General features: G+C 35.7%; 1 protein-coding gene and 1 non-coding gene across 2 annotated transcripts; one reads left to right on the top strand and one right to left on the bottom strand.

The window, feature by feature from the left end:
* The first annotated feature begins 6,508 nt into the window (after window positions 1-6,508).
* Window positions 6,509-11,741, top strand: LOC145611462 (putative E3 ubiquitin-protein ligase RHY1A). The gene is made up of 3 exons (XM_081666791.1): window positions 6,509-6,842; window positions 10,698-10,876; window positions 10,996-11,741. Exons 1-3 carry the CDS (start codon window positions 6,597-6,599, stop codon window positions 11,411-11,413), a joined length of 843 nt encoding a protein of 280 aa, XP_081522917.1. The 5' UTR covers window positions 6,509-6,596; the 3' UTR covers window positions 11,414-11,741.
* Window positions 11,742-23,824: 12,083 nt separating this feature from the next.
* On the bottom strand, window positions 23,825-23,931 carry LOC145612804 (small nucleolar RNA R71). Its single transcript, XR_014106723.1, has one exon. It is a non-coding gene; the product is annotated as a small nucleolar RNA R71 (small nucleolar RNA).
* Between the last annotated feature and the right edge of the window lie 2,419 nt (window positions 23,932-26,350).

The raw sequence follows: 26,350 nt of genomic DNA, 5'->3' as shown, positions 1-26,350 counted from the left end.
TTCAAAAAAAAAAAAAAAAAAAGAGATAAATTCAAATTGCGTAGACATTAAAACACATATAAGCATAACCCAAAGAACATAAAGGAACAAACAAACATGGGCATAGAAGATTAGGTTTTTTTTTTTATACATATGCGTCATATTCTTTCTGGGTGCACCATAAAAATTTTTTAAAAAATAATAGTTATTATGCATTTTATACATAAATAATTAGATCTTTTAGATTTCAAATGAGGTTATTTCTATCCAAAAACTATGATATTAATAAAAAGATTCCTTAGAAAATTATTTAAAATTTCCTAATGGGAAAACCAGTAAAAAAATAAAAAATAAATCAAGGGAGTTTTTCAATTCTTTATAATCTTTTATTTAAAACTAATTTTTTTACCGCGCCTGTAATCAACCCCTATAACACTGACTAAGTAAACCCTAAAATCTTGATCTAGTATCCCCTGTAACATTGACAACGTAACCCTTGCAACACAGATTGAGTAACCCCTATAACACTAACGAATTAACCCTTTTATCATTTAATAAAAAAATATTAATAAATATTTTGTGATTTTATTTATTAATTTTTTTTATTGAATTCTCTGTAACTTTGGTGATTTTCCCTAGCTTGCTTTTGTAATACTAACAACGCCCTTAATAATTTGATTGAGTAAATAAATTTTAGATCACATTTCTAATATTGACCACCTAGAATTTTTTGCTTTGTAAATACTTTGTGAAATTTCACCTAATATGTCGTTGAAATTTTTTTAATCATAGTGAGACCATCTTACATAAATTTATACGTAACTTAATTAAAAGAGCCTTAGGGCCTATTCACATTTACTGAACTGAACTGAACTGAACTGATTGGAGCTGAACTAAACTGAACTGAACTGAACTGAGCTGAAATGAATATTTTATGAGAGAGGGAAATTAGGAGCTGAACTGAACTGAATTGAACTGATTGGAGCTGAACTGAACTGTACTGAAATAAAGTAAATGTGAACAGGCCCTTATCGATTGCCTTAATCAATCATACGTGACTTATTCAATTATTCAGTGACAAAGGGTTAACAATACTTTATTTATTTTCTAAATCAATATGAGAATATACAAATTTAAAGTACTGGCCCATGGTTTTTGTTCAAGTTTTTAACTTAAAACAGCATATACATAGCATTTATGTCAAGAGCTTCTAGACCACTAAATAAAATTTGTTTCAGTGTATATAGTATTCAACATTCACATCATACTAAACGAGGCAAAATACATATAACAAATTATTTAAATACCTTTTCTCTTTAACCTTCACCAGTTAATGAATGCAAGAGAATATATTCTTAGCTACAATCATAACTAGCACATTATTGTAGTGCTATAAATCTAAGTTTGCTGATCAAGAATAGCTTAAGAGTTTTTCAGTAGTCACTTACCATCAATTTTCGCTCTATATAACTAACCATAACATACATCGAGTTTGTTTAGTAAATAATTATATCTTCGTCGATTTTGTTGTTTGAGATATGTCAAGGACTACCAAGCTTGTCGCACTGATGAACATTGCACGAATAAGGTGAGTATTTAAACCATTTTCAAGCCTTTCTATAAACTTTGAAATCGTAGTCATAAGAAAAATCGATCTATTGAAGTGATTCGATAATTATTTCTTGCTTATACGTACTATTTGTTGTTTTATTTTTAACAATAATGTAGCTATGTATTATGGAGAAAATAGTCTTGCATATAAGTATACAATTAACTTGTCCATCATTTACGTCGTTACATATGGCTTGTCAATCAATTCCAAGCCTATTGAGAAGGGCGATGTGGTCGGCTTTCCATGTAAAAGAACATTGTTGCCCTTTACACATAATCTACCGATTTATTTATTTATTAATTTTTTAAAAAAAAAGTCAATAATGGCACGTAAAAAACACTTATAACGCGTTGATTTTTTTTTTTTTAATTAAATTATAATTAGCTTTTCTTATCAAAATTATAGGTTCTTTTGCTTTACATTTGAACCTATGAATAAAAAGATTTCATTTATTAAATTATTTTCTTATACACTATTCCATATATACAAACACGCTCTATTTTCTAGCACTCAATTGTCATATAAAATTGTACGTATATACAATATGTTCCATACACATTACAAATTCTCATTAACTTACTCTATGCAGGGAAGCTAGGAATTGAAGGTTGGTCATCAACACCACTACATGAGCCGATTAGCTGCCGTACAGGCAGCAGAATACGATCAAGACCTCGAAAGGGAACATACCAACATCGAAAGATTCGAGGAATATTACCTTAAAGAAGATACAGTAGTAGGAGGAAGAATAATGTCTAGCAATAAGGGTGACAATGAGAAGGTGAACAAAGACTGGGTGCCACACCCACGTACCGGTATATACTTCCCTGAAGGTCAAGATTGGGTGCTGAATGATGTCCCCGAAAACTCGGCTTCACTAGGACAATCACAATATTGGCTAAGGAACATCCATGGAGCTGAAAAGCATGACCCTGATATGCTTTCTGCTGACCATTATTTCCTTACTCAACCTCATGAATGATTTAATTAACATGCATCATATGCATGTGTGTGAATTGACCTACATAATTTTAAGTGTTAACTGACTATTTCACGATTTTAGGACTCACGTTACTCATAGTGTACTAGTAATGAAGTTCCTAGTTCATCTGATCTGTTAAGGTTACTTAATGAAGTTCCTAGTTCATCTGATCTGTTAGCGGTACTTAATTTGTGAGTTTAAGAAACTAGAAAGCTAATTAAATAGATACGGAGTAAATTTTTATGTATGCAGTTTGTCTTGCCTATATACACTACTATAATATTAATAAAATACTCTCTATTATACTTCAATTCGTATGTTACAGACTTACAGAAGTTACAACTGTTTACATTAATGCTCCGATCCATCATTATATACTACATGTCTACATGTTGTACGGTTGTTTATATTTGTAACTTTTTCTACTATTTCTCTTATACAATGTAGCAACTAGATAGCAAGTCATTGTCTGTTGACGTTTCGTAGAGTTTCATATGCTCTATATAAATTGAACTAAGAATTTTATGCATTGCCATGGTAGTACATTTGTCAATCCATGTCATTCATTGAGTTGACTTGACGACAATCTAATATTGTAATTACTACTCTCTCCGTTCCATAATAATGTTCCTATTTAAAAACTTTGACTTTTTTAGGAAGGGGGAATCTTCTAAATTTCTCTTAATCTATAAGAGCAAATATAGTTATGTGGGATCTAGTTTGATTCGTCTTGGTGAGTAGATTATTAATATTTAGGAAATTTTGACAATTAGCACCTTCTGTTATGTCCATTTTAGCAATTACCACCTTCTATTTTTCTTTTTGAAAATTACCACCTTCTATTTTCAAAAACATCAAAAGTTACCACCTTCTTGCCTCCCAACTACCACGTGACATCATTTTGGGCTTATTCTTTCCCTTTCCTCCCTAATTCTCTCCCATTTCTCTTCCATAACTCGATTCTTACCTTCTCATTCACTTATTTTCCCCCAAAAATTCAGAAATTCTTCAATTCACTCCTCCAAATCAAAATTAATGGACAATAATTGGTGGTTTGGGGAAAAAAAGTGAAAGGGGAGATGAGAATCCAAATAGGTTTGAGAAATGTGAGGGAAATAGGGAGGGAAGGGAAAGAATTGGCCCAAAATGACGTCACGTGCTAGTTGGGGGGCAAGAAGGTGGTAACTTTTGATGTTTTTGAAAATAGAAGGTGGTAATTTTCAAAAAAAAAAAAATATAAGGTGGTAATTGCTAAAATGGACATAACAGAAGGTGGTAATTGTCAAAATTTACTAATATTTAACTTTTATAATTTTTGCTAATGTGAAATTAAAGATATTTGCGGTAAAAAATGGGTAAAATTTTGCATGGATATGTGAAACAGGAACATCATTATGAAACGGAGGAAGTATATATTAACATTAAAATTAGCTCTATTAAAAAGAATAAAATAAAGTTTGTTGCTTTGTTTCAAAAAAAAATAAATAAATAAAGTTTGTTGCTATATCATATATATCCCCAACCTCTCTAAACTCTTTCTTTTTTTTTTTTTTTCCGACAAACTCTCTGATCCTCGTACTACTCAATAAGTTACCATATAAATTGATTGTCTTCAAAGGTCATGAACAGCAAAAATCGAACTTTATCTGCCAAAACCCGACCATATTAATCATCTCCTCTGTACTATCATTATTTATTGTAATCTAATAATGTTACTGTTGATTTGACTTATTATTTGATAGCAAAGAAGGAAAAAAAAAGGGAGGAAATGTATAGTATTAGCTCAATATGCCTCCAAATTTCTTCAATTTTGGACGATTATGTTTATTAAAGAGATAGGAAAAACGGATCTCTCCGCGATCTCCTTTCCCTTCCCCTAACCCTTTACCCAACTAGAGAACTGTACTTTTTTCTTCTTTCTTTTTTCTCTATTTCCTACTATATATCCAAACATAAAGTGTAAGCTAATGCAACTTGATTACTCCCTCCGTTTTTAAATACTCGCTCCACTTTTTTTTTTTTTTCCGGCCGTTTTAAATACTTGCTTCATTTCCTTATTTGGAAATCTTTTACAATACTTAATTCATTTCTCTCACCTAATGGACCCAACATAAATCATATTTTATTAATTTCATGTTCTCTCCCCTCCAATTCTCTCAACTACTTTTGCTTTTTTACAAGTTTTTATTCTTTCCCCTACCCCATTACCTCCATATATATTTTATTACTTTCTCCAATTTCTCCAAAACTCAGCGCATGGAGAAACGGAGCACGTATTTAAAAACGGAGAGAGTATATTACTTGAACTCTTAATGTTATACACCATGTGTGTTTCTAGAACCAGACTCCTCCTAACCGTGTTAGTGTATTTCAAGGTATATCAAGATATCCTAAAATTAATGTTTGATTGTCCAAATGTTCTATAGCTCTGCCTTGCAAAGGTATGTCTGAGGGCTCGCCTTAACATTCGAGGGCTCGACCTGCAAAAGAAAGAAGCTTAGCTGCCTAGGGGTGTGACCCGGGAAAGCCCCTCCGATGCTTAAGACAACAAATTGTCTTTTCAAGAGAGAGAAATAAGAGAGAATACTTTCTAGAGAGAAAGTAGAGAGAGAAGGAGAGATTAGAAAAAGACTCATCATTAATGAATGATGAGCTATTTTCAGGTGGTAGACTTCTACTAGAGTAGACATATTAGGGGCAAATCCATAATTTATAATGATTAATGATGTGTTGGATTATAGAGGGCCATTTTCGTCATTTCAAGTGCACTGGGCTTAAGACATGGACTAGGCCCAAACATTATGTACTAAATAATTAATCCCCAATTTCCTATAAGGAGTTATATGTCCAAGTAATACAAACATTTTTTTTTTTTTTTTTTTTTTTTGGTGTTTAGAGAGCCATAAGAGCTTCCATAATGGCTAGCTACGACATGTACATGTAATTGAATGCTTAAAGGACATGTAATGAGAATCGATACCAAGATCTCTTGAGATCGGAAGGGAAGCTTTAACCACTTGAGTTATCCCTCACTCTCACAAAAAGTAATATAGTGGCCACATATATCCCATGATAAGTTTAAGGAGATAGTTAACAATTTTCCTTTTAAGAAGAATTGTCCACATTAAAATATACTCCGTAACAATTTTGTAAACGTTTTCATCCCAAATTTGCAATTGACACTTCCAAATAGTTCAAAAAACAATTGATTTGTTGACTGTTTCCATTTCGTAGTACAATGAAAGAAACAATTTGACCATTTGAGAAACAAAACCGTGTTTTTTTCATTTTTTTTTTAAAAATAACTAATCCAATCCATAAACCATTATGAAAAAATAAAAAATTAATCCAACCCCATTTGTTTTTTTTCAAAAAAAAAAAAAAAAAAAAATCCAACCCCATTTTAGAAAAAACAATTATTTTTCCCCTATTACAGAATATAAAACGAAAAATAATTTTATAAATTCTTAAATGGACTTGGTTCACACTAATTTATTGTGGACCACTAACATTAGAGAAACTATGATTATTTTATTTATAAAAAAAAAGTCACTATGATAAAATGAAGGTCACTATGTTGAAAATAAAAGTCATTTTTGTAATATATAGGCTATAAGAGGTTAATTTTTTTAATGATATATTTTATAAGGTCAATATAAATAATAAAGGTCACTATGATAAAATTAGGATCATAACGTCGGACTTCAAGTTCACAATAGTATTAAACGTTATACAACTTTTAATAAAGGTTACTATGTTAAAAATAAGGTTACTATGTTGAAAATAAGGGTCACTATGTTCAATGTAATGTCAGTTGCGTGTGTATAAAGCTCGGGTCCACAATAATATTATTGTGGACCAGGTCCACGCAAGTATTTCTGAAAATAATTACCACACGAATTCATCCGTACAGCTACCCTCATCCATTTCTGTCGAAATTGGCAAATAATCTCTCTTTCTCTTTCCATTTCTCTGTCCTACAACTTTTAACTCTGTTTCTCCTTCTCTCTCCTCCTCCTGCATATGACTAGCGCAGCAGTGCTATTTTACGGCAGAAGGTCTCGATCTTCTTCTCTAACCTTCGATGATTTAGGCTTTGGTTCTCCTCTTCTTCCTTCTCCTTTTTCTGCTTCATCTTCTTCGGATCACAGTAGTAACACTACCGTCACCGTCAGTCATCGACACCGTCATCATCGTAAGGTTGGTGATCTTCATCGTCGTCACCGTCATGTCAATTTTGATGATCATTCCCCTCGCTCTCCTATTCCGGTAATTCTATTTTCAATTTTACCCTTTTTTTTGGTTATTGATTAATTGGGGTTCGATTTGATTGATTTAGTTACTTCAATTAATTTGTGGAATGATAATATCTTCTATAATTAGAATATTGTTATGATTATGCGTACCTGCTTTTTTAGATTGTGGGTATGTACTATGTAGTGGTTGTTATCTCAGTTGGCAATTGGAGTTTTTCAGAAAAAAAAAAAATAAATAAATAAAAATTGGCAGTTGGGTATCAGTTAATTGGTTGCGTATTTTAGGCTATCTTATTCAAACTCAGGTTTCCGTACTCATAGATGTATTAAGTGTCCGACTCGGGTATTTTGTAAAAATGTTACGTGATTTCAGTACAAAATGAGGTGTTAAAGTGTCCCAACTCCCGAGCATACCATGGGGCATGGGCATTTGAGGAATTGAGGTGAAATGAAAAGCTTGATTGACATTGACACTAGTTTTGGAGACTATAAGGTTGAGTCTTTGTTTTTTAGTTAAGCTCTATTTTGAGACTAGGAATAGTGTGATTGGATTACTAATTAGTCAAAGGTAAATGGTTGACGTTACTTATGATAGCATTGAAGTACATACAATACTCCAAGATGACTAGGTGTTTTTATGAGGATTTTTGTTTTATAATTCTACTGCGTGAACATTATTTCTAATTTAGAAATGGTGATCCATTGGACATGAATCCAAATTTTCGGGTTGATGTTATTTGGGGATTTAGGAAATTGGATTTTTTGATTGCGTAATCCAATAGCTCAAATGGATTCTTCTATATTTACTATCCTTAATAGGAAGAAACGAAAATAAGATTATGGATCAAGAAATCATTAATTAGTTTCAGGGGAGGCTTGCAAGAAGCCATAAACTAGGCTAGGCCTTCCGGGCGACTCGCTTAGCATAGTGAGTATATCAGACCACATTTTTTCGCGTTCTTAGATCATTTCTGTGTGAGATGCTCATTGTTTAGTTTAAGGGTATTTACGAGACTTTTGACAAGTAATTTAGTTTTAAGACAGTTGGTTATTTTAGTATAGCTATGCTGCAATTTAGACATTAGTTCTAAAAAAGAGCAGCCTGAATTTGCTGAAGGTTTATCCTCATTCAACTCTTAAATTAGCTTTGTAGTCTCTTCCAAGTTCCTTCCTAAATTTAGCTATCTCAATCAAACAAGATCAAATTTTGGTTATGGTTTCTCAGCTTTTCTCTTCATTCTTCAAAAATCATGGAACATGTAGTTGTTTGTGATTAATATATTATTTCATATTCTGCATAATTTTCTTAGAAATAAAACCAGTTTAATGTTTCCATTACATTGTTTTGGTATGATGAGGTGATAAGGTGACTATTGGGCTATGCAAACATACTAATAGAATAGGGTCACTATATTCAAGGGACCTCAATCTTAAAATTAGTTGTCAATAAAACAGATAATAAATAGTAGTTTAACTTTTACAGTTTAACTCACAAAACTAAAGTTGGCCTAATGGTATTTTGGCTAGAAATAAGTGAAGCTTGTTGTTTAGGATAATTGGGTGTCAGTTCTCCTTGAATCACTTTATACAAGTCACTGAGAGATTATTAACTTTGCGCTACATTTGTAATTAGTATAGGGGCCCTAATTAGTTTAAGACAGCCTAACAGGTGAAGTAATACACGCCTTTACCTTAAAGGGTTGTTCTTGCAACCTTTCAAATCCTTTGATGTACTCTATAACTGAACAATTGCCTTGCTGCACCAAATTGAGCTATTAGACAACACCTTTTTGTAATATCTCAATTTCATTTTAAGAACAACCCTAGAATCAATCTTTTCCTTTCTATCTTGCTTTCTCTTAGCATGTCTGTTCTCATATGTTATTTAGATGAAATACTATAAGAAGGAGAGGGGTTGGGGTAAATTGTATTATGAAACTTGATTGTCACTCTCCGCAAAATTTAAAAGAACTTAACAAAAGTACAAAAATAGTGCAAGAAAGATTTTGTGAGGAAAACTTCTTAAGCCTAAAAGGAAGTGAAAAAACTCGATTTGACTCAAACTTTTAATGAAAAGGCCAACAATTCTATCACAGAATTTGTGCCTCTATTGAATCACGATCCCAATAACTATCCACTCTAATAGTCAGCAAGCTTTGCATTTCTAAAACTTCCCACAAAGCTCTCTCTTTTCACTCAAGATAGAACTCATAGAAGCCATAGCCTCTCTCTCTCAAGCTTTACTCAAATCTTTTCATACACGCAAGGAACTTACTTAAGTTCTTACCTTGATACAAGAGTTCACTAAAAGCCTTGAACAACCCTAAATACGCATATAATTGATAATATTTCTAATAAAACTAATATGTTGGACACTTTGAGACAGATAAGGAACTTGGATTATACATGGAGTGAAAATATATTTCTTTTCCTCTACATTTTCACTTCATATTGGAATGATAAAGTCAGACTCTTGGGAATGACTCGTCAAAGCCACACGCGTTCTATCTATAACTAGCCAATGTTCCTCATGGTCCTCATGATATCCTCAGGCCTACGAATAGCTAACTAACTTGATTCCTAGCAAAAATAATGGGTCATTTAATTGCTCCACGATTTTCTCAACAACTAATCAGCACGATTTATAATGATTAGCCATAGCCACAAGTTTCTCGAAGACCAAGCCCTTGTTTTAAAAGATAAGAGTTCAAAAGACAGAATTTTTAAACCAACAATTTAAATATATAAATTTGTTTGATTTTAATTAAACTTTTAAACCAAGCTCATGTCATTCGTAACAAACAAAATCTCAACTCAGGTCCTACTTTAAGGTAACCACTTTGAAATTCTTTTTTCACACGCTTTTGGCTAAAATTAGGGATTCCAACGCGTGGTATAGCTAGCCCTATGACAAAAGTTATTACCGATGGTTTTTATGCCCTATGCATGTTTGTGTGATACTATATTAAGACAATAAATGTACGTGTGTTGGATGTTGTGTATTTATTCAATGTTTAAAACATTAGTTGAGCTACTTTGATTCAATGACTGAGAGTGGTAAAAAGATATTTTTTGTTCGATCTAATAAATTCTAAATAGGAAAACTAAAACAAAAGTTAATGGAGGAGAGTAAAATAAAGATGGATTTAATTATTAAAATAAACATATCATTTAAAATTAATTTAGGGATTTCAAGAGACAATTATCTTGTCAAAAATGAAAAACAATTATAGGACTTCTGAAATCAAATGGGGGCAAATATGTAAAAGCACATTTTTATGGATATAAATGTCCATACACTATTCATAAGAGTTTTGTTAAACTTTTTATAAGGTATGGATAGGGATAAAATTAGTTTTTGTTCTAGTGATCATTGTAATTATAGCTATGCTGGAATCTTGACATTAGTTGTGAATAAGAGTAGCCTCAATTTACCTCATCTGTTTTACACTCATTTGTAAGAAATTGTAATGTTGTTTATTTTATTTTTTTTAAGACACTCTTAACAAACTTTGAAAATTATGGTGAATACATGGGTTGGTTAATTAAATTGATAGATAAGTAAAATAAGGTTAGTTTTGATTTCCCTTGAAAAAAAAATGTAGTTTATTTATTAAGTGTAGTTGGTATTGTTAGCAATACCATAAACCAATATTTTACTATGTCTAAGTTTAAATATCTCACATGCCACTTGCTTTCTATTTAGACTTTTTGCGATGCTATAGTAGGTAGCAGCTATGTAGTTTTCAAGTATTCTTTTCTGCTGGTTGTAATCTTGTATGAGAAAGTGATGTTTGCTAAAAAATGACAGTATTGTAAATAAACTCATCTCTTGTGCATTTGTCTGTCACATTTGGTGCATACACAGGGGAGCGAGTCACACCAACAAGGTCGTAGTGGCGACTCTTCCTCACGGGATATCAATGACAGAGAAACTGTGCATGGTCTAAGTGGAAGCTATAATCGAAACATGCTGCCTGGGTCTGTTTTGCTTGCTAAAGAAAGGCTTGTTCAAAGATTGAGAGGTGTATCTGTTTCTGGAAACAGGTCAGTGTATAAGAGTTGACATATCCTTTGAAATAACTTTCTAAATGCTACAGACTCAGGATTGAGTTGATACCTCTACCATTGTTACTATTTACTAAATTGTTCATCCTTTTATGTAGAGACAACAGAGAAACATCTCCTAGTCTTCCTATCAATCATCAGTTTGTAGCTGGTGCAGAATGGGAAACGGATGTTTCAAGAGAAGAGCCAGCTGCTTATAGAAGTTCACCTGAGTTACCTGTGGGAGCACATCAGCCGTCTGCACCAAGGGATCCACAAAGGAAACCTCTAGGGCTCACCAAAGAAGCCCTCTCCCAGTTGCAACATGATGTTTTCTTGGAGCAACAAAAGCCTGTCACTCAACCAATGTCCAAAGCATCAACTGATTGCAGCATTTGTCTGGAGAGCTTTGTGGAAGGTAACAAGCTCATTAATTTACCTTGCGGACATAGATTTCATAGTTTATGCTTGTATCCATGGCTTCAAACTTGTGGAGAATGCCCGTACTGTCGTACTTGTATTATGTTCACTTCCTAGCTATGTCGCATGGGAAATGGCAGTAGTGAGCTTTGTATGGGGTAGGTGAGATTTGAACAGGGACGGTGGTATCTGAAGTGGGGACGTCTTTGGAGGGGAGTTCTCAAGTATTATATTCTGAACCTCGGATGAATCACATATAATTTTCTTTGTTATTAGCCTAAAACAATTGCTTTTGCATGTATAAGTAATCTCTTCACTTTGCTTATAAACTGTTTTTTATAATGTTTGCATCAAGGCTAAACAACTATTGCTTAAATTACTTAGATTGCTTTTGGTACCAAGTGGATTGGGATGAAATTAATGTATATATTATGCTCTTTTTTTCCCCTTTTGTACACCTAAGTATTATTTGAGTACTTTTATATGATTAAGGTGTGGTTAAAATTGGTTTTGATGGTTATCCACCATGAGATAGCTTAGCAGATTTTTTGACAAATGCTTGTTCACACTCTTAAATTGAACAAAGAAACTGCATTAAGCCCATCACCTCTGCAACAGACTCCTATAATATTCCTAAACCTCGATAGGCGAATGCCTGAGTAGCTAGGATGAATCCTACTAATTCCATTAACACTACCGTCTTCAATGACAGAGGACTGGATCCACTTCAAAGTCATGCTTACTTTAGCGAATTTAAAGAATACTCGTATTAATTAAGGTGATGTCTGAGGAATGATGTTCAAGATATGGACATTAATAAATTCAAAAGAGTGAGAATTCCAGAGAGTATGGAGAGTTCTGGAGGTGAACACATATTCTTTGCTAATAGTTATTTCCCTTTTCTTTGCCATTTGATTGATCAGGACTAGCTTAAGCAGGTGAGGCGCTCCCCATTGTAGCACCATATCTGGCTTGTTCCCCAACTCTTCATCACTGGAGCCCTAGAGATCCAGAAGATCTTTCTTTCAGCACTACCAACTGGGAGTTTAATGTTTCTAAAAATGTAACAGCACACATCATCGGTTTGGGAGTTTAATGTTTCTAATCTATCCCAACTGGGCCTAAGATCTGAATTACATAGCCAACATCAAACCAAAGCAACAAACAGCAACAACATTAAATGCAGTCATATTCTTTGAAGTTGCATTCCCTCCATGAACCTCCCTGCTCATCTTCTTCCCGCCTGAACTAAGAGCCTTGCATTTCACCTTCAAGTTGTCAATCTCATTGAGCAAGCACCCCCTCTGCCCACTAACATCATCAACTTCCCTCTTTAATTAAGTCAATAAGCTCACCCTTCATCAATTTCTTGTCCAGCACCAAGTTGTTAATCACCTCTGTTTGCCAAGGTGTTCCATCTGGTTAATCCATCCACTTAAAAGCTTTACACCCCCTAGTCTCTGTCACAGGGTCATAGAATTTGCAAGACCTAAACTTACGTCCAGGATTCTCCCTAGTCTAAGCAGTAAGCCTTGCCATAGGAACTCCACATTAGCATCTTTTCTCCTTTGAAGGTGATATGATATTAATTTTATTTGAACACAATTACCATAACCTAACCCTAATTTTACAATCCAATTGCAATTTCAAAAACCCCAATTTAATTTTTACTACCATTGTAGACACCTAAAAATGTCTCCCCAAAACCAAACTCGATGATGAACAACCTTTCACCGCCATTATTGGTCGGGTTGAGTATGTAATCTTTAGAGTGCTTAAATCCATGTTCCATTAAATACATTTCATAAAACAATCCAATTCATAGCCCATTTTCCCAAATCATAGCTTATTTTCCTCTTTTCGTGCCTTTAAATCCAAAATAATTCATTTCGTGTCCTTTAAAATCATTCATTTCGTGTTCTTTTTATAAAAACGTTTAGATCAGTTTATTTTGGTCCATAATATGGGTCCAATTGTTAAATGGTTGGATGGGGTTTGAAAAGATCTTTCCAACGATATATTATAAGCCCAAATCCGAGTTATAACGAATAAGTTATGGCTAAAATACTAAACTGAGTCCTAACTGATCCTAAGCCCACCTTACCTACGACCTATTGATCATGTGGAGGGTCCAAAGGATTTAATCCCACTTCTAATCCAATTAGGATTAATTGGAAGCTTCTATAAGCTTCTAAAAGATCTTAATTATCCTTTTTGAAAAGATAAAATTAAAGAGTTTGAAATAGAATAAAACTCCTTTAGTAATTCGATTCGAATTGAAAGACATTCAAAGATAGTCAGAAATTATTTTCGTGCCAACTATTTTTTATCTAATTCTTAAATGGTTGGATAGCCCTTGAAATTATCTTTCCAATGATATATTATAATACTAATTCCGAGCTATAACGAAAAAGATATGATTGAAATACGAAACTCTATCCAAAACTGACACCGTCCCAATATTTTGGTTATATATTTTATTTTGCAAAATATTTTAATCTGATTATAATTAGGTTAGAAAGTAGACTTCAAGAGCTTTCTAACGATATCTTATTCCGATTTCTAGATCAAAAGATATGATAAAAAAAAACCGCAAAAACTGTTGTCTGTCGCAAAAGTTTTATTCCGATTCGAACTCGATCTTATCCTAATTCTTCGACCCCTCTTTTTTCCCTATAAATAGAGGTCATATCACCCCTTTTTTAATCATCAACAAGCTTGATCATCAGATCATTCTCTCTTCCTCTCTTCTACACCGAAAATCATTCTGTCTCTCCCTACACCGAAAATCATTCTCTCTCTTTCTTTAACCTATAATTTCTAGCCTCCTTATTCTTCCATATAATACTTCCCTTAAGCACTCCAAGGAGTTCATATTTAACCCGAGGTTCCGTCCTTACACCAAGGCGTGAAAGGTATAATTAACTGAGGGTTTGGACCAAATCAACTCTACTTTTTAGTTAATTTAATTTCAATTTGATTATATTTTTATTGAAGTTACTAACTATTTATTTGATGTAGCAATTCAAGGAAATGCGGAATGAGAGTAATGAATTAATTTAATTACTTATTTTATTTTCTTATTGCTAGTATCATGATTAGGATTATTTTTATTTGATTTGGACTAACGCTATTTGTTAAACTCAAGAATATTGTGGAGAAAACGGCTTCACCTTTGTATAGATAATAATCACATATATATACACAATACTGTTGTTTAAATGAATACTACAAGAAGGGGGGGTTGAATTGTAGTATGAGAGTTTAGCCAAACTTTTTGCGGAATTAAAATTAAGTTAGCTAAAGGAACTGAGAGATTAACTGAAGGAACTAAAGAATGCAAGAGAGATTTTACGTGGAAAACTCCTTGGCCCTAACAAGGAGAAAAAACACGAGCACTTGGGATTTTAGGAAAAGAATCTTCACTAGAATAGGGCAAATAATCCTATTACAAGCTAAAGACTCAAACTCAAGTTCTTCTACGAACTTGAGACCCTGAGGAACAAGTCACCCAACTTGTTACTCTTCTCTTCTCTTTCTCTCTTCTCACTTCTCTGTTCTCTCTTCTCTTTCTCTTCTCTTTCTCATACACAAATGTTCACTCGAACTTCCCCATTCCCCAATTACAACTCGAAAGAAAAACAAACTCTAGTATAAGAACGTTTAGAACACTCTAATGAACTTGTATGGAATTGGACTCTTAACTCAAATAAAAGATGAAAACTTATGTGAGCAAGGGTGAGTTTTTTCCAACAGAAATTATGAACTATTTATAGAGCAATAAACGCTTTCGAAAACTTCATTGTGCAGCAAACCCATTACGCCACTACTCATGCCCACTAAGAAGATCATGTCCCTTAATTTAAGGAACCATGAACTCCTCAATTTTGCAGAACCACGACTTGAAGAAGAACGTGGGAGAGTAGGCCGCAAGTTTTGGAAAACATGGAAGATTTTATTTTGTTAAAAATATTATCCGAAAATCAGAAAAAGAAAATAAAATCATATTTTCCGAAAATCATAAAAGGATAAAATAAAATCTTTTTGTTTGAAAAGATAATCGTTAGAGAATAACAACTTTCCTAAAAATTAGCTAGCACAATATTATCTTTTTAGACCAATTCCACACAGTAAATTCGAATGTAACTAACTTTCTTATACTTACATAAATCCTAAAATATGTAAAATATTTAGTCTTCATGTTTCTCTGATGAAGCTTCTACTCCGAGGCTTCTGTTCCTTGGAAGGAACTTCTCTTCTCTGGTGATGCTTCTTCTCTGAAGCTTCTGTTCCCTGAGGGAACCTTCTCTTCTCAAGTCTTCATTTCTGAAGCGCCAGTTCCTATGAGGGAACTCTTCTTTTTGGATAACTTTGTTTCTGGCTTTCCTGTTCCTCATGGTATCTTTGCTCGACACTTAATTCTCCTAGTCTTTGCACTGATCACACACTCAAACAATCAAGCCTTTATTAGTATGTAAGTAAGTAAGGTTGTGTCATCATCAAAATCATTAAATCCAACAAATACATAACTTGCCTAAAACTCCTAACAAGATAAACTTGCCAAATATACAATATTAACATAAATATAACAACCAAACTCTAATACTCCCCCTCAAGTTGGAGCATGTAAATCACGAATGCCCAACTTGCGTAAAAGAAAACCAAACTGTTGTCGTCCAAGAGCCTTGGTAAGAATATCTGCCAACTGATTACCCGTCGAAACATATGAGGTAGAAATATTACCGTTTAACAACTCATCACGAACAAAATGACAGTCTACCTCTATATGATTCGTACATTCATGAAACACTGGATTCTTAGCGATATACAAAGCCGACTAATTATCACAAAACAACTGCATAGGCTTTGAATGCTTAACACCAAGAACAAACAACAACATTTTCAACCATTTTAACTCACGGGAAGAAAGAGCCATAGACCTGTATTCAGCTTCAGAAGAGGATGTGGCTACAGTAGGCTGTTTCTTAGTCTTCCAAGAAACAGGGGAACGGCCCAGGAAAACAAAATAACCTGACAAGGAACGCCGGCTCAAGGGGCATGCCGCCCAATCACTATCACAAAACGCCGTCAATTGTAAATCCGTCGTAGGTCGCAACAAAATACCTTGTCCCGGACTACCCTTAAGATAGCGCAGGACACGAATGGCCGCATCCCAATGAGAAACCTGTGGAACACTCAAGAACTGTGCCAAAAGATGTACTGAATAACTCAACTCCGGTCGAGTGACCGACAAATAGACCAAACGACCAACCAAACAACGATACTGTTCCGGATGAGCAAATGGCTCACCGGAAGCATGTGCAAGACGATGATTCTGCTCCATCGGAGTATCAATGGGTTTACAACCCAACATTCCTGCCTCAGTCAAAATATCTAGAGCATACTTTCGTTGGGAAAGAAAGATGCCCTCGGGACTCCGAGCAACCTCAATGCCTAAGAAATATTTAAGCAAACCCAAATCCTTCATATAAAAGCATTTGCTCAAATAGGCTTTGAATCTAACAATAGCACCATGAGAGGAGCCTGCAATAATCAAGTCATCGACATATACAAGAACGTGCAAAGAAACACTACCCTGTACATAGCTAAATAGAGAGTAATCAGCATGGGAATTTTTAAAACCAAAACCTCGCAGAGCACTTGACAATTTAGAAAACCACTGTCTCGGGGCTTGTTTCAAGCCATATAGAGATTTCTCCAACCTGCAAACTTTGCCAGGAGTCGGAGTACTGTACCCTGGAGGAAACTGCATATATACTTCTTCATCCAAATCACCATGAAGAAATGCATTATGAACATCCATCTAATGTAACTCCCAATTCAAAGACACAGCAACAACTAACAGGATGCGTACCGTAGTCATCTTTGCAATTGGAGCGAACGTCTCATTATAATCAACACCTTCAACCTCACGGTTGCCATAAACAACCAAACGAGCCTTGAGACGTTCCACCTTGGATTTGTCGGTGTACTTGATTTTATACACCCAACCACTACCAATCGCCCTCTTGCCTGGAGGAAGATCCACAACGGTCCATGTACCATTGCGTTCTAGAGCATCAATCTCATCTTGCATAGCCTTACGCCAACCGACGTCTTTAACCGCCTCTTTGAATGAAGACGGTTTCCTTTCCCTTAGTGATCGTCGCCAGAAAACACCTGTGTCTGTTAGAAAAACGATTATATTCAACATGACAAGCTATAGGGAAAGGTTTACCTGAGGAATGTGATCGAGGAGGGACGACAGTTGATGTAGCGGGGTCTATATTTTCAGTGATGATTGTATGAGTGACGTAATTCCGATGCCACGAAGGAGGTCGTTTTTCACGGTGACCACGACCCAAATTATCCGACGAACTTCCCCTCAAATATTCCGGGTTAATAAAAACATTTGCACCATCCAATTCACGCTCAAGAACACTCGAGGACCGCGCATTACCATTGTCGGAGGGCAAAAAATCGCCACCATTTACTTTAAGTGGCTGGGCAACCCCGATAGGGGGTGTGGGCTGCCTGCCGAGGTGTGCAAGGGCTGCTGCCCAGCCAGACCAGACTAGGGTAGTGGCTGCCCAGGACTGGTCTGTTGGGCTGTGCTGAACTGCTGCCCACTGTCGCTGCTGGACAGTGTTGGAACTGCCAGCACGCTGCTGGACAGTGTAGTCCGCAGCTGGGCTGCGACTTGGGGCAGGCTGCCGCGGCCTAGCTGCGGAGCTCACTGCTGGGGGCTGCTGTGTACTCTGCTGGACAGAGCAGTCCGCGACAGGGCTGCGGTTGGGATCATTCTCCCGCGGCCTAGCTGCGGAGCTCGGTGTTTCAATGTTTTCGCCCCCCATTGCCGCACCATTAACTAAAAAATCAGCATCATCATCATAATCCTACATCGGTGGGTTCGAAAAATATCTTTCCCATAAAATTCGTCGTTCATCCGGAAGAGATTCAAGATACGGAAATTTATCTTCAAAAAATTCAACATCGCGACTAATGAAAAATTCATTAGTAACCAAGTCATATATACAAGCGCCAACCTTTCTTCCCATTAGGATAACCAACAAAGATGCACAACCGTGAACGAGAATCAAACTTGTCTTTGATCCGAGGACGATTAGCCGCATAAGCAAGACAACCAAAAACACGCAAACCATCATATGAGGGTGTTTGACCAAATTATGTTATATTAGAGTCACAAGTGAAGGTGCTATTATTTTTGAATTGCTTCCAATATTAATGTTTATTCTATTATTATTTATGATCACCATATTGCATGTTTAAAAGGAAATATGTAATTGAAAATCACGCCTAATAAAATAATTTGGACAATCGATTTAGGTTCCTTTAATCGTGTTATTAATCAAGTGATCACGATATTGTAGAATTATATGTTGCATTAATATTCAACCAATTTAGCTTAATAATAGTTTGGAGCAAATTGAATATTTTGTTTGTATGCCTTTGAGATTACAGGAATACTTTTCATTATAAGAATCGAGTAGAGGCCAATACGGGTGAATGTGACTCCATGACTCACTTCATACCATCATCCCCGATCCTCCTTTCGTGGTTCCGAACCATATGGAGTTAGTAATCTCATGGATTATGAATGGGATGTAACCTTCACGGGTCAATCGTTATTGCCTATCGTTGTCCCTTTATTCGTGGTTGCCTTTTATGATCCGTGAACGGTTTACAAGTTCCTTAAAAACTTGTTGGCGGCTCCCTACTTTACTTGTCCCTAATCGTTGTCCCTAATCGTAATGTCAATTCCCACTTCCTATGAGTGCCAAGCATATTCACCACATGCTTAAAACGTAGGCGCACTTCAAACGACGCCTACAACCATGAACCCAAATTTTTTTCGCTGAAATTGGGGTTCAATTAAAACACATATGTGCAATTTCAATTACACTTAACAATTGGAACATAATCACGAAAAGAATTGCAAAAAATTACAACACACATCATGAAAATTGCGTACCTTCTTCGTACTTGTTGTTGAACAACTGACTTAATTCAAGGACCACAAATCTGGAAGAATTTGATGTAGGATTATTAGGGATCACCAAATTTAAGGATTTGGGAAGAAAATCGCAAAAACAAGTTCAATCTGGAAGAATTTGATGTAGAAATGAAGAAGGTGGGTTTAAATGGAAAAGGAAATCGAGATATTTGGGAAAAAGTTCAAAAAGTAGCCGTTATTATGGGACCCACAATCAGTTTCCGTCACCAGAGTTAGGATTAGGTGGTAAGAAGGTTTTTTTTTATTTTTTAATATTTTTTTATTTTTATATGTGGTGGTAAAGTAAAACTTTTTTTTTTATGGAGGTGGTAAATTCAATTAAATGGTTTTTTTGGAAGGTGGTTAAAGTCAAAATTTCCTATATTTTAAACAAAATAATTTTGTAACAAAATTAAAAACATGTTCAATTTTATGATCCGTAATACACAAATTTTCGCACAAAATAAGTTAAGAGCAATATATAATTTTAAGTACTTCTTTGGTTAAGATATATAGGAAAATCAATTCCATTTTCATGTACCCGGTGTACAGTATTTTTACTGTACATCGGGTTTTTCTCACGTGCAACTTATTTATTGTTTTTTTTTTAAATCGCGGAATTTTATACCTAAAAATAAAAAAAAAACGCAGAACAACAATGGAGGAGAGAGAAAGTGAGAAATCGCAAAAATTTCAGAAAACGATCATCAATCGAGGAGAAAAAAGGTTAGAAAACGCAAATTGCAGAAATCGATCATCAATCGAGGAGAAAAAAGGTGAGAAAACGCACAAATAGAAGAATTCGATCATCAATCGAGGAGAAAAAAGGTGAGAAAACTTACAAATTGCAGAAATCGATCATCAATGGAGAATTCGACTTTCGATACAACAAATTGCAGCAATCTCATTCACGAATTGCTACAAAAACAGAGGCAAATTGAGACTAAATTTGAAATCGATTTAAATCGATCGATTATAGAAGAAGAAGAAACTTATTGTTTTGGAGATGAATTCGTACCAATATTCAACCATCCAGACAATGCAGATGAAGCAACTGATAATGCAAATGAAGCAATTGAGAATGCAGAAGACGCAATTCACAATGCTGAAAATCAAGTGGTTCTTGATAAATCAATTGATTCAAATTCAGAACAAACAACCAAAACAAATGCAACTGAAGGTAATTTCTATAAATTTTTGAGATTGTATGCAAAAAAGAACCCTTTGAATACATAATTGTTACCCTTTTTATGCATAAACGTGACCGTACTTATGCCTAAATGTTACCCTCAGATTGAATGCAGAACTTTTGAGATTGCATGCAAAAAGTAACCCTTTGAATGCCTAAATGTTACCCTTTTCATGCTTAAAAGTGACCCTATTTATGCACAAATGTTACACTCAGATTGTATGCTGAAAATTCAGATTGTATGCAAAAAGTAACCCTTTGAATGACTAAATGTTACCTTTTTCATGCTTAAAAGTGACCCTATTTATGCACAAATGTTACACTCAGATTGTATGCTGAAAATTCAGATTTTATGCAAAAAGTAACCCTTTGAATGCCTAAATGTTACCTTTTTCATGCATAAAAGTTACCCTATTTTCACACGAATGTTACCCTTTTTTATGCTGCCTGTGGTTATTATCTGATTTGTTTGTATTAAATAACATATACAAATCCAATTGATGCTTCTGGTTTAGATCTTAGAGGATCATTTGTTGGTGTGGTAAGAGAAACTTTTGAAGAAATTTTGGAATTGTATGAAAAACATGCTGCTATACTGGGGTTTTCAATAAGAAAACATACAACTAGATTCAAACAACACACAAAAATAGTAACTGAGAAAAACTATGTGTGTTCTGCTGAGGGAAAGAGACATTCAGGTCAGAAGAAAACAAAGTTAGTTGAAATGGTTGATGAAGAGGATGTAAATGTAAAAGCAAGAAAGCCAAGACAAGTAGCCATTACAAGATCAAATTGCAAGGCATGCATAAGAGCAAAAGTGAATAAAGAAGGACAATTTGAGGTGGTGTCTCATGTTATTCAGCATAACCACGAGCTAACAAAGCCACAGTGGCATTATTTGCATCGTTCTGAAAGAAAAATGACAGAGGAAAAAGCTGAAGCAATCAAAACAATGAAATCTTCAGGTCTAACTACAATGGACACTTACTATTACATGGCTACAGAGGCTGGAGGAGAACAGCATGTAGGCCATAGTGTTGTAGATCACCTGAATTTCTGCTCAAGGTTAAGAATGGAACAAATTGAGGCTGGAGATGCTCAAACTTTAGTGAACATTTTAAGTCAAGAACAATAAGAGGATCCAAACTACTTTTTTAGAGTGAAGTTTGACAAAGAAGGAAGAATTTGCAATATCTTTTGGAGAGATGATGTGTTCATTTTATATATATATTTATCCCCGTCCCTTGGTCGTAATTAGTAGTGTTTTTGGCTTCTACGAGCCACTTTTATTACTAATTTGTGTTTTCCAATGTTTTGGTAGTTTTGCTTGAGTTTTGTAGGAATTTGCGTACTTGGAGCATTTTCCCGGGTTTTCCGAGGAGCATCTACGAGCATTGGAAGACCGCGACCCAGTTCGATAGCCCAAGACCGATTGGAGGGATCAAATCGGTGATTAAGGGCTCGAGTATGAAGATCCAAGGAGGAAACTCGGATTGGGCCAAGGAAAAGAGGCCCAATCGAGGTTTTGGTGGCCCAAGAGAAGCGGCCCGGACCAGGTTCTCCGCCCGGAGGCGCGCCCGGCCGGGCGGGGCGAAGCATGAGTGCGCCCGGAGCTCGCGCCCGACCGGGCGCGAGAATGCCTCAGAGGAAGAAAAAGGCGGGCCCGGTCGGGCGGCCCCTTGCCCGGCCGAGCGCGTGTTGGTTTTAGGGAGTTTAGTTTTCCGTTTTGCTTTTGTTTAGCGGAGATCTTCTTGCTTAGTATAAATGTAATTTTATTAGGCAAGATTAGACACTTCCTTATTCTTTCTTTACTTTTGTAATTCTTTCTCTTAGACTTTCTCTCTCTACTTAAGCTTATTTTCTCTCTCTACACTTGATACTTTGTTCTTTACTCAACTCTTTATTCTGATTACTTTGGTAACGATTTCTTTTCTCTTAATCTCAGTTATTTATTTTATTCCTTCTATCATGTTTTATTTTATTGCTTTGATTAGTTTAGATTTAATTATGTGTGAGTAGTTCTTTTTCTAGGGTTTATGGGGATCCATAAATAATATGAAGGGGTAATTTATTGTTGTTAATTATCAATGCTATATTAATTTCCTATTGATTGATTTAATGCTCTGTGACTAGATTAGGCCTGATCTTTTATGCATGAGTTTGACAATATTGATTCGAGATTCGAGAGATGAGAATTGATGTTTAGGTCTAGTTTCAATAGGCAGGTTAATCTATAAATGGTTAAGTCGAGATTCGAGAGATGAGATTTAATACCGGTAGATTAATTCTGTGATTGTAATACGTAGCGAAAGCCCTTTATTATCTGGTTAATTGATGCATTAATGATTGGTTATTATGTTTTACCCTGGAATATTATTTATTGGTGAACCTATGCCCTAGGTCTTTAATTCATTGATTCCTTTTATTTTATTCTCCCTACTTATATTCTTCGTAGTATAATCTTTAAATCACAACAAATTGTTACTAATAATTTAGATTGCTATTAATTAATTAGGAATAGAAAGACTAGTTTCCCTGTGGATTCGACCCTACTTCCCTATCTACTTTAGTTAGAGAACTTAGGTAATTACTTTTGATTAGGTGATACGACTTTAGCCTGTCAAAATTTGGCGCCGTTGCCGGGGAAACGGTTTTATTTTTATTTCGAATTGTTTTTGTAGTCTAGATTATTTTTCTTTTTCCTCAAAGGACATTAGTTCTTTGAGGTAGTTCTAATATCTGTCTTTTTAGTTCTTTGTTTATGCCCAGGTGTTCCAGATCAGGTTACATTCCATTCGATCCTGAGATCGAACGCTCGTTTCATAGACAGAAGAATTTTTGTAGGCAGATCCTGGCGGGTTCTGGGAGTAACAATATTCCTAGAAATCCATTACCTACTTCTAGTGATTCGGAGCACTCTTCTGATTCAGAACTAGAGATGGGTACACCTCCACCTCGCAAGCTTAGCGATTATTCGCAACCATCCCTGACGGATTTTCCACATCTTTCCCCTACACCTGATCTCGAGGGAGTCCAGTTCGAGATCAAGCCCCAGTTCATAACGATGATAGAAAGAAAGCAATTCAGTGGAGCTAAGGGTGAAGATCCTAATCTTCACATTGCAGACTTCTGTCAATATTGCAATACTATTAGGCAGAATGGGGTAACACAGGACCAAATCAGGGAGATTCTTTTTCCCTTTTCTTTATGTGGAAAAGCTAAATTATGGTTTAATGGTTTGAATAGAGCTGCACTTGGTATTACTAACTGGGAGACTCTTGCTTTAAATTTTTATAATTAATATTACCCTGCAGAGAAAACAGCTCTGTTGAGAAGCGCAATTCAAAATTTCGCCCAAGAGCCAGATGAGTCACTATATGAAGCTTGGGAGAGATTCAAAGACCTGCAGAGAGAGTGCCCTCATCATAACTTAGCACAGTGGCAGTTGATACAAGCTTTCTACAATGGGATCGGAAATTCTTCTAGAGCAATTTTGGATTCTGCAACTAATGGGAGGTTTATGAACCTAAATGTTGATGATGCAGGTCAGGTTATTGAAGATATGGCGATCCATAATTCCCAATATGGGAATCCTAGAGGTTTTGAAAACAAGGGAAAACACCACGTCGATTCTGTATCCTTTTTGCAATCTCAATTAACCTCTATTTTGTCAGAAATTGGATAACCTTACTACTGCTAATTCTAAGATAGCTAATGTTTCTGCAATTGATAATAATGCTAATGATGCTTTCTGTGAAAATTGTGGAATTGTAGGTCATTGGGAACATGAGTGTAGGAGTTCCATGGAGCAGGTTAACGCTTTTCAGTCCATCAAGCAAAATAACCTATACTCCAACACCTATAATCTCGGGTATCGGAACCATCCTTATCTTTCCTATAAGAGTACTAATGTGCAAAATCCCACACCTCCACCTCCACAACAACCACAACAACCAGCACCACCACCTCAGCAGAAATATTACCATCCCAATGCTGGCCAGAAAAACCAACCACAAACTCCTCCACCACCTTCTGACCCAGCTTTATCAGAAATTAGAGCGATGTTAACTAGTATGCAAAAGCATATGGAGAGTAGAGACTCACAAATTGACTCGATTGTGGCCCACAATAAAGTCATAGATACTCAAATTGCACAGTTAGCCGCTGCTCTTCAGGTTCGCCCACAAGGAGCCCTACCATCGCAACCAGTACAACCCACAGATCAGGCATTTGCAATTACCCTCAGGAGTGGTTCACACTATGATGGGCCTCCTATGCCCAAAGAAGATGAATCTGTTTCAACAGAAATTGCTAATCCTGATTCCTTTATACCAAGGGATATTAATCCTAGCCCTGCAGGGCTAAAGGGTAGTACTAATATTTCTGATGTTACATTGCAGGGTAAAACTCCAGGGAAGGTTGTAACTCAAGACATGAATAATGATGTGCAACAACCAATTATCAAACTACCATTCCCAAATCGACATTTGAAAACCACCATGGATAAGCAGTTTGGTAAGTTCCTTGACAGGGTAAAGGATTTGCAGGTAACAGTTCCCTTTACAGAATTAATCACGCAAATACCTGCATACGCAAAATTCATGAAAGAAATATTGACTAGGAAAAGGTCTATTAGTGAGGTAGAGATTGTCGCTTTTACTGCTGAATGCAGTGCCGTACTACAAAATAAATCTCCACCCAAACTAAAAGATCCCGGTAGTTTTTCTATCCCTTGTCATATTGGCAATTTAATGATTGATAATGCATTGTGTGATTTGGGCGCTAGTGTTAGTGTCATGCCATTATCTGTGTGTTTAAAGCTAAAAATGGGTAAATTAAAGTCTACTAATATTACTCTGCAAATGGCTGATCGTTCTTCTAAATACCCCATAGGCATTCTAGAAGACGTCCCTGTTAGAGTAGGTAAATTTTATATACCTGTGGATTTTGTTGTTCTTGATATGGCTGAGGATTTGCATACCCCAATTATCTTGGGTAGACCCTTCCTTAATACTGCTGGAGCAATTATAGATGTAAAATGTGGTAAATTGACACTATCAGTAGGGGATGATAAAATTTGAATAATACCCCTAAAAGCCCCATGCTAGAGGAGAAGTGTTATAAAATTGATGTGGTTGGTAATTGTTCCAATAAGCCCCAAGCTTTTGTTAAAGATCCCTTGGAGGCGGTATCGTGTGTTGCATCTTCTACAGGTACAACTAACCGATGGAAAGAGGAAGTGGACGCAATAGAGAAAGCCTTATACTGTGAAGGTCTTGGTTTTGAAGATGAGAAGGTGGAAATAAGTACGCAAGTTGCGGAAACTGAGCCTATAGTGAGAGTTCCACCAGATCGTGTTGTAATAGCTCAAAAAAGTGATAAATCGAGGCAACCAACGGTCAAAAAGGGTTCTCAATCGAACAAAAGTAAAGACCCACCAGTTCAAGCCAATGAGGATCCACCCAATAGGGTGAATTGGCGCCTTACAGGGCGTGTTAGGAAGCCGAGTCGTGGTTTAAAAATCGCTCAACCGGGTGAAGAACCACCCGACCAGGCGATAGGCCAAGGGGCTTAACTTCCCGACATGTGGTAAGAGGGTCGTGCGGGACCTAAATAAACCAGCGCTTTGCGGGAGGCAACCCGTATTTTTCTTTTTTTTTAGTCTTCTTTCTATTTCTTGTGAGAGGAGAGAGGAGAGAGTTTATTGAGTTGTACAGGTTAGAAGGAAAAGAGTTAGTCAAATTTGGAAAAAAAAGAAGGATTCTCTCGTACCAAACATTGCCTCGGGCCCGAACGGGCGAAGGACCGCCCGACCGGGCGCGAGAGCAAGGGTGAAAAATTGACAATTTTT

The sequence above is a fragment of the Chenopodium album genome, chromosome 24, assembly GCF_948465745.1.
Source record: "Chenopodium album chromosome 24, dcCheAlbu1.1, whole genome shotgun sequence".
NCBI classification, from domain to species: domain Eukaryota; kingdom Viridiplantae; phylum Streptophyta; class Magnoliopsida; order Caryophyllales; family Amaranthaceae; genus Chenopodium; species Chenopodium album.
Note: the sequence above shows the minus strand (reverse complement) of the source record. Positions and strands in the feature narration are given on the sequence as shown.